The sequence below is a fragment of the Morone saxatilis genome, unplaced genomic scaffold (genome assembly GCF_004916995.1).
Source record: "Morone saxatilis isolate NCDOM2014 unplaced genomic scaffold, NCSU_SB_2.0 Contig1, whole genome shotgun sequence".
Classification (NCBI taxonomy): domain Eukaryota; kingdom Metazoa; phylum Chordata; class Actinopteri; family Moronidae; genus Morone; species Morone saxatilis.
The window spans coordinates 17,717,999-17,727,997 of record NW_023339651.1 but is presented as its reverse complement, the minus strand read 5'-3'; the positions used below and the strand labels follow the sequence as shown (position 1 = coordinate 17,727,997).

The 9,999-nt window shown below is 39.3% G+C and overlaps 1 protein-coding gene across 1 annotated transcript in view; it reads left to right on the top strand.

Annotated features, from left to right (window-relative positions):
* Positions 1–9,999, top strand: part of LOC118334266 (ryanodine receptor 2-like) — a gene marked incomplete in the record, with an annotated part of 114,618 nt that overhangs the window by 102,177 nt on the left and 2,442 nt on the right. The window contains 5 exon segments of the mRNA XM_035670117.1: positions 127–257; positions 820–862; positions 2,058–2,191; positions 3,406–3,466; positions 3,734–3,807. Of these exon segments, the coding sequence (XP_035526010.1) occupies positions 127–257; positions 820–862; positions 2,058–2,191; positions 3,406–3,466; positions 3,734–3,807 (443 nt within the window).

Here is a 9,999-nt window from a genome sequence, read left to right as displayed (position 1 = left end):
GCGCCGGAATTGTCCTTTAATGTTACACACTGGACCTTTAAAACATTTCAAATATTTCCAATCTAAGAATTTTAATTTTCTAAAATTAAGTATCACTCCTCTGTGTTTGTGTGTACACATATGTAGGTGCCACTAGTTATCTTTAAGCGTGAGAAAGAGGTGGCCAGGAAGCTGGAATTTGATGGCCTTTACATCACAGAACAACCATCTGAGGATGACATCAAAGGACAATGGGACAGACTAGTAATCAACACACAGTGAGTAGACCCTTTGTGTGCAAGACTGTGTACTGTATATGAGATTGTAGTTGTTGTTATGTAACATCCAGTGCCAATGACAAGGAGATGAGTGAAGAACCATCTCCAGAGGAAGATGTAGTTGAGAGAGCTTAATGTAATTAGCAAAGGTGCATGGGTGGGGCACCCCAGGAGTTGATTCCTGCTAGAGGTATCTTGTGCATTTCAATGAAAATTGTGCATTTCTGTAGGTGGAGAGAGTCCTTATTCTTTGCACTGCACTAGAACCTCTTACTGGTTGAATAGGGGGATACCGTGGGCATAATGCAACCTTGCGGTGAAGCTGAAAGTGAAGCATATGTTCACAGCCCTCCACAACAGTAGACTCAGCAGTGACAAGGGCAGTACTTTACTTTATTTTGACCATGTTTTAGCATGTTACCATGTTTTAGTCTGCTCATTACAAATCCTGAGACAATGAACCCCTGAATGGGTTTCTTGTTGCAGGTTTTAACAGGTAATACACTGATAATACACCTTATAGATGATATGACTCATGAGCCTTTCTTCCACTGATTTTCAGATCTTTCCCCAACAACTACTGGGATAAGTTTGTGAAGAGGAAGGTAGGCATTTTGTAGTTCTGGGACTGTATCATTGACATGTATAAGATGAACAACATCTGGATGACAGCTCTCCAAAAGTGAAGCCAAAACATCACGATTGCCCTCTGGTGGCGGACATGTCAGCAGATGGGACTTGGGCCAAACTAAAAAAATCTAATCACACGTCAAATACATTTTTAGGTCATTTTAGGTAGTTCTAATGTCGCTGATGTATGTTCAAGTGTTAATTTGTCTAATAAGTTCTGTTTTATTTAGTTATTTAAAGCTTTAAAAAGGAGGTTCATTTTTGTACAGTGGGAGGAAGTAGAGATGCAATGTCCATCTTTTATGTGCCGATGGGCTCAATTCACAAATGATCTTATCTTACCACTACAAGTCCTCCTAAATGGAACTTAACCTTCTTAACTAAGAGTTTCCCTTTAAGAGCTACAGTATTGATAAAGCTACAGAGAGCAACTTTTACTAAAGAATGTTTTTGCTATGGATGACATCATCATTATGACATTCTCACTTCCTGGAGCCAGGTCTTCCAGTGAATGCGAAATAAAATATTCATCAATAAACAGAAGTGTGAGGAACAAATTCACTTAAATCATATAGATCGATAGATTTGGGTGTGAAGGGCATTTTTGGTTTAATTATTTCTAATGACTGAGCAAACAATATATCGTTATTGTTGTTTGTTATTGAATTGTTTCAATTTGTGGTTGAGACAATTTAATTCTTAGAAGATTATTTATAAGGAACTTACTGCAACTAGATGTCACATTAGAGCACAACATCTTATTTGGGATTTTATTTGAATTTAGCTTTCACACAGACATGCTTCTTTTTACCCTCCACCAACCACCACACACACACACTCTATCTGTCTTCCCAGTTATTTTCTCTGCCTATACAGTTATGTATATAAAGTTGACTCAGTGACTATTACAGGTTGAAATGTAATGTCATCACAATCTTGATACAGCTGTATAGACACTTTGGGAGACTTTTAGGTATTATAATGAACATCAGTATCAAAGAAGCCACATTTCTCCTATAGTTTTGGAAAGGGTTAAATTGGTTAAACCTCCTGTTAACTGAGCTTGTAGCTCCCAGTGGATGTACTGCACAGCGAATGTTTAATTTCAAATAACATTTTTCTATTTGAGATGTTGTTCCACTTTCTTCAAGAAATGCTGCTCTTCTTCAGGTGATGGATAAATATGGGGAGTTCTACGGCCACGACCGCATCAGTGAGCTGCTGGGAATGGACAAGGCTGCTCTGGACTTTAGCGATGCTCACAAAAAGAGAAAGCCAAGGAGAGACAGCTCACTGGCTGCTGTGTGAGTATTCTCTCTGAGTTTGTGTGTGGATACAAATATTCAGAGTAATCTTGGTGCTGAGTAGTGTGTTGAGTGAGCGTCTCATTGTATAAACATGATCACTTTGATAGGTTGAGAGCCCTATTGGTAGCTCGCAACACCGAGTGCGTTGAACAGGCATGAAACAGGACAAGGGCAGGAGATCATTGAGAGGGATTGACACGTCTAACAAGACACAGTAACACAGGACAAGGCTCTCGCATTCGAAACTTGTACCCTGGCCATCAAGCAACGCAATGGTGAAACATCAGCCCGTGAACATAATGTGGGTGCTCGTCCCAGCTCTACATCCAACTGAGTCTATTTCCCACCGACGAAGGGCATGGTGTGTCTTGCCCATTACTAGTGATATTGCAAAAGATAGTAAATTGCCCTCTATAAAACTATTACATCAATCCCATACAGATGCATTACATTAAATGCAAAAACAAGCGAGAGATCCGGAGTTAAATATATCTTGTGGCAAGGGAGAAATCACTCTCTGATGTTTTAATTCCTCCCGTTTGAATTACCCGTCAGCCAGTCTGCAATTACTCCGTCTCAACTGGTTCAGAATGTGCAGCCAGCCTTTTGACAAATACTAAATGAAGGAGAGGACATTATCCCCATTCTAAGCATGGTTTACAATGCTTCTTTATGGCCTTACAATTCAATTCAAGATCCTCATGATCACATTCAAAAGCCTCCATGCATCACCTCAAACACAAAACAGCTGAACGGTTAAATATCCAAAAACAAGGTGTGAAAATTAAAATCATCGGAATTCCTAGATATAGGAACTGATACTGTATTTGATTTCAAATTTGAATAGCACCAATCGAACATGGGCATTTGATTGGTAATTCAGTTTTACTAGTCAGGGCAATTTATTTTTTCAAACTTAGGGCAAAAAATCCCCTGGTCGGGGGCCGGATAGCCTCGCAGTGGTAAACTGGCTGACCCATTGTTACCGAGGCTGAGTTCCTTGCTTGTTGAGGCCCCAGGTCCGAATCCGACCTGCGGCCCTTTGCTGCGTGTCATCCCCTCTCTCTCTGCCCCATCCTGTCTGTCTTCAGCTGTCACTATAATAAAGGCAGTAAAAGCCCAAAAAATATAATTAAAAAAAAAAAAGTCCCCTGGTCATATGGTATCACACATGATCATTCTCTGTGAGACTATTCTCCCTCTGTTGTCAGGCTAAACTCCATTGATGTCAAGTACCAGATCTGGAAGCTGGGGGTTGTATTCACAGACAATGTAAGTACATAGAAGCTCAAGATCCTTCACCACATGGTTTTTAAATTGAATGGAATTTAAATGTTGTCCACAGTAATCCCAGAGTTTTTTGTTAATTAAAATTAAATTAATCATTGATCAAAAGTTCAATTGTGGCTTAATTGGACTTTTTTGCCGACATTTTAAGCTAGCAAGATTTATGTATAAGCCATGTAAATGTAGCCACGAATTCATCTGTAATAGTCAATACCTTGACTAACCTCTCTTCCTGTCTCTACCTCACTGCAGTCCTTCCTGTATTTGGCATGGTATATGACCATGTCCATCCTTGGTCACTATAACAACTTCTTCTTTGCTGCCCATCTGCTTGACATTGCCATGGGCTTCAAGACACTGCGTACCATTTTGTCCTCAGTCACACACAATGGCAAACAGGTAAACAACTGCTACTACATACTCAGCTACAGCATAGTTAACATGAATACAACTGCACAGTGCACACATATTTCAGTACTAGTACTCGAAACACCTACCTACAACTACCGTACACTGACCCGATAGATCAACCAAAAACCTTTCATACAGTATTATTACCAACCATCTCACATTTTTCGAAAGTCTACAAAAATGTGGACTGTATTATTATTATTATTATTTTTCCACTAGAGTTATGGGTTTTGTACTGGTTATGTTTCCTCTGTATCCAGACTGTTGACAGCTTTGTCTTTTATCCTCTCTTCCAGCTGGTGTTAACAGTTGGCCTGTTAGCAGTGGTAGTGTACCTCTACACAGTAGTGGCCTTCAACTTCTTCAGGAAGTTTTACAACAAGGGTGAAGATGGAGAGCTGCCAGACATGAAGTGTGACGACATGTTGACAGTAAGTATTGCTGTTAGATGCTGCAGTGGATCAGACATATTGTCATCGTATTGTGTATTACTAGAGAGGTTCAAAGCAGCATCTTCGCATAATGGCAGTTGGTCAGTCAAGTATGAGCATAGTGACAACAATTTAAATGGTGACAGCAACAAATATCTGATGTAATATATGAGGTTGGATTAGTTTAGTTTACTTTATTTGCACATACAGCATATTCATGAGTGTGAGATGAGTTCAGCATCATGATGACTGAGTACCTCCTCTCACAAAACATTCTCTATCAAATCATGTGCTTTCTGTCAATAAAGGCAGCTGATCTGGTGGTAGATACAGTAGTCAGGGATTGTCAAGTCAAGTGTTGTCAATCCACGTTTGTGTCGCTGCTGCTGCCAAACAAGAAAGTTAACTATAATCAATGAGCCTGAAATCAATCATATATGGGTGAAGAATGGGTTGATGGATGCTGTGCAGATAGCCATTAGCCATCCATTCATTGTACATTGTTATATGAATGTGTTGTGACAGCTTTGGCGAAAACCTTTATCAAATGAACCAAAAGCTATACTGGGAGCTGAGACCGATCATTTCTGATTACTTTGGTTTGCTTGCTGCCTTTAAACGGCTATTCAGTCTCATTGCTCTGGGTAGTGGTTTACTGCTGCTTTGGCTGATAATGTCAGTAAAGCCTGTCTCACTGAAAGTAGGAAGTATCCTGTGGAGCCTGTCAGTAAAGAGAAAACAGCACCATTTATGGACAAAAAGTAATGGGTTAGAGCTTTTAGTCTGACAGTGTTCACCCTCAGGCTCTGTCTGCGGTCCAGCTGAGCTGCTGTAAGATTATATGGTCTCTTTTTATTTGTTCCTCTTCTAGGCATTTGTTAATAATAGCAACAGTTTGTGTGACATTTTATCTACTAACCTGGGGTGTTTATCATTAAGCCAATTCAAATTAAAGCTGTCTCTGGGTGCAGTATCTGACTTCACGAAGCCTAACAATGGTCCTGGATAATGGGATCTGGAGACCATTTTCACGATTCGGGAGCAGGCTAGCTACAGTATGCAGCATAAGCTACCATTGTGATTTATGCTGGTTAAAATAAAACCTGCTTTGTGATACAGAAATGTGATAGTGACAGCCTAAAGATAACTGTAAACCCACCAATCTCACTTCATGATACAGGCCATGGTACAGTGATACAGGTTTATTATGCTTTTTATGTTCTGCACAAGCGATTGCCCTGGCCTGAGTCATCATGTTTTCGGGTTGTCTGTCCATTCCATTCTTGTAAACATATCTCAAGATCGCTTTAGGGAATTTCTTCAAATTTGGCATAAACAGCCACTTGGATTCCAGGATGAAATTATTTGAATATGTTGGTCAAAAGTCAAGGTCACTGTGGCATGACTCGAGCATTGTATAAATATTTCACAATTAGTTGAACAATGAATTGGTGACATTTTTGTCCCAAAGGTTAAAAGCTCAATGTCACCCTTAAATTACCTTGACAAACTCTTCATAACTCAAGAATTCATGTGGTAATTGTGAAAAATATCACCCAGATATTTAATGGGATACAACAATGAAGATGAAGGTCAAAGCTCAACTTCGCTTTGATGTCTGGGATATACACTGACTCAACCCTATTTTGTCCTAGTATTATTTAAATGAAATGTGTAAGTTATGGGCTTCTTAGGACCTGTGTAATTATCTTTTATAATTGTAACATAGGCATAATTAAAAACAAAAGTATAAATCTAACACTTTTAAAATGAAGATTTCACACAGAGTACAAACAATAACTAGCACAGTACTGGCTATCATCTTACCAACTCGTCCAGTCCCATTCTGCCTTTCACTTCCTTTTCACTTCCTGCCTCATATAGAATTTTGAACGTCATCAGAATCACGTACAAATAACGTACTGGAGTGCGCCTGACTGATGTGTTTCGATTAGTTAGTTTCATCTACAGTTCACAGAGAGGCCTTGGATCTAAAAATGCCAGGAGAAACCAAATCACAACATTTTGTATAGTTATTATAGTACTATACTACTATATATATATATAGTTACAATAATGGCCCTTAATTATATGACTGTTACATTTTTTCTGCCTATTCTTTTCATATTGGTTTCGCCGTCCAAGTCACATGAGCTTACAAGATTCGGGGCCGGTTCGCGAGAACAAAAAACATGGCGGACATTTTCTCTATTTTTAGTGGAAAAAAATCAATATTATTGAGTTTAGTTTCTGCCATAAAAATGCGTTTTTGATTACATTTCTAGCGCAGAAATAATTATATTTTATTTTCATAATATTCGACACACCTGTAGGATATTGGTGCTTAAATAAAAAATCCCAATTGGAACAAAGGTTGTCATGCAAATGTATGGGACATGCAAATATCCACACATTTGCACTGACATCAGATGGCTGGTTGCAAGTTTAAGGAACTCATAAAAAATGGGTTTTGTGCTAATGACAATCATGGTACATGTTATTATGTTCTTCTTCCAGATCCACAATGTTTTATCCTGTGGAATAGGCAATGACTACTTTGATACCAGGTGGCCACATGGCTTTTAAACGCACACATTTACAGGAGGCACAACCTAGCCAACTACCTGTTGAGTACATGGTGTGGTGGGGTTTGTATGCTTTGTCCCTTCTACCTCTTAATATAATTCCGACAGGTGTTTACAATGAGCGCTCCTGAAACAGGAATCCATTTCACCATAATACGGTTGGGAAATTTATGTCTGCCTTATGTAGTACCTGAATGGAATTGCCAGGGGCTCATGGCCTTTTTGCCTTCTGGTTGACTGAGAAATTTTCTGTCAGGTGGTGACGCCAATAATTTAAATACCCAGTGTGGGCTGTTTGAGGTTCCTTCGTACTAGGGTGAATGCAGGATTGGTGGGCAGACTGACCTTCACAAGCCCTTGCTTAATTGTTGCAGTTATCTCAGAATACTTAAAGATCGCTTAAATAATGGGTATAGTAGTCTTATATCCAACAAGGATGGCTGAAACATTTTCTTAGCTGTATGATTTTGGAGAGTCTGTGTCTCAGAAAAGGGCTGGCTAACTTTTTATCGGAGTCAGTCAGAAGACCTCTCACCGTCAACATATAACGATCAATGCTTGCTGTCTTCAATTACTTCCCACTGGGGTAACAAAAATTATGCCGAAAATTATCCGGTGGGGATGGCCACTACCATCTTTCGGCCCACTTGGAGGCGGAGCAGTACTGACTTGGGTTGGGCGTAGCAGCTATCAGTCCCATAGAAATATACAGGTTTAGGCTTTTATTTCTTTTTAAACCCCTTTTAAGCTTTTTAGAATTTAAATAGCTAAATTAAACCAAAATTACTAGAAAAACACCAACACTGTTAACATACGACAGTGTTGGTGTGATGCGATACTACCTAAATGGACGGGAAACCATCTTTAGGGAAAAAGTTTATTTTTATTTATATTTTTGGGATTTTTTTGTTTTGACCCATGTCCCATCTGTAAATGAGCTTAGCTCTGGGTGTTTAATATTACATTCTTAATTTCAATTTTCAATTAAATTTTATTGTATAGCGGCCTAATTCAAAAGAAGTTTATCTCAGGACATTTTCAAATAGAGCAGGTCTAGACCGTAACTCCTTTTAAAATTATCACGAGGACCACATCAGGTCACCATGAGCAAGGCCCCCCCCACTTAGCGGGGGGGCAAGGGAAAAACTGCCTGGTTAATCAGAATCAAGAATCAGAATCAGGGAATTACTTTAATAATCCCAGGGGGGAAATTATTTAAAAGGCAGAAACCTAGGACAGGATCATTCGGCTCTAGGGTGGGTGGGGTCACCGCCTTGACCAGTTTGGGTAGAGAGGGAGAGAAAGAGGGACAGAAGACAGACAGGACGCAACAACTACACCAATACACTAATGAACACTGGAAGAAGGATGATGACGACGGACGGACAGCAGCAACGATGGGGGACAGCGTGCAGCGACCAACAGCAACAACAGTAACTGGGTCGCAATTTAATAATACTTAATAATAACTAATAATTATAACGACAATAATATCATTTGATATTAGCAATGGCAGTCAAGCAGACCATGGCAGTGGAGGCTTCCCAGGACCATAAAGAACCTGCGGGAGACTTAGAAAGCACAAGAACACAAGAAGAAGAAGTGGAAGTTAGTAACATGCATTAATGGGACATGAGATGAGTGCAGAAAGAGAGGGAAGGAGGGAGACAGGAGCTCAGTGCACCATGGGAAATCCCCCGATAGTCTAGGCCTATAGCAGCATGACTAAGGGATGGTTCAGCCTAACTATAAGCTTATAATCAAAGGAGGAAACGTTTAAGCCTAGCTCTTAAATGTGGAGAAGGGTGTCTGCCTCCGAACCACAATGGAAGCTGGTTCCACAGGAGAGGAGCTTGGTAACTGAAGGCTTCTGGCTCCTGTTCTCTTTTAGAGACTATATTGAAACACAAGTAGCCCTGCATCTCAGCCAAAGGTAATGCCATCTAGAGTAGCCTATATCTGTAGACAGTGGAGTCTCTAAGTTTTTTGGGGGCCAAGTACAAGAATTTCGTTGCAGCTCATCATGGGATTTGGGTCCTTAAACAGTTTTGGTAATTTAGATAATTGATAATTTTTTCATCGGGCTTGATCAATAGGATATAACTGCGTATCATCTGCATAACAGTGAAGGTTAAATGGAGTTGATATCTAATTAACAGTTGCCTAAAGGGAGCATATATAAAGTAAATTAGTATTGGTCCAATTACAGAACCCTTGTTGGAACTCCGTGACTAACTGTAGTATTTATTGAAGATTCAACGTATCAAATGTACAAACTGTGAACGATCTGATAAATTTTTTTTTTATTTTTTTTTTTTTTTTTTTTATTTTTTTTTTTTTTTGGGACCTAAACCGACTTAGTGTGCAGTTCCTTTAATGCCAGATTTGATGCTTCAAGTCTCTGTAAAAGAATTTATGGATCAATGGTGTCAAATGCAGCACTAAGATCTAATTAATACAAGTCCATGTCAGAAGAATCAAAAGGGTCATTATAACTTTAAACCAGAGCTGTCTCCTGTGCTGTGATGTACTCTAAATCCTGACTGAAAATCCTCAATTAAACTATTTCTATGTAGAAAGTCACAACAACTCTTTTGGCGGGACTACTTTCTCCAGAATCTTAGAGAGAAAGGGGAGGTTAGAAATCGGTTCTATAGTTGGGCTAAAACCCCTGGGTCAAGAGTGGGCTTTTTAAAGAAGGGGTTTAATTACAGCTACTTTAAAAGGGACTGTTTGGTACATGTCCTGATAATAAAGAAAGATAAATTCATATAGTAAAGAAAGGTGAATTAAGGGTACCGACTTCTTTAAGCAGCCCTAGTTGGATGGTTTATTTAATAGGCAGATCGATGCTTGGATGAATAAATTATTGAAGTTAGGGGGGGGGCTGGTGATGAAGACTGATAGCAGAAAAACATTCTAAATATGAGTTAACATTAGTTTAAACGTTCCTGAAGTTTGGGAGAGCCAGTGATACATAAGTTGAGGGTATTTGGGTGACTTATTTTCTCTCTAATAGTATAATTGTTATTATAGAAAGATGCTCGGTGAAGTCATTGCTACTTAAGTTATGGGGATATGTGGCTCAATA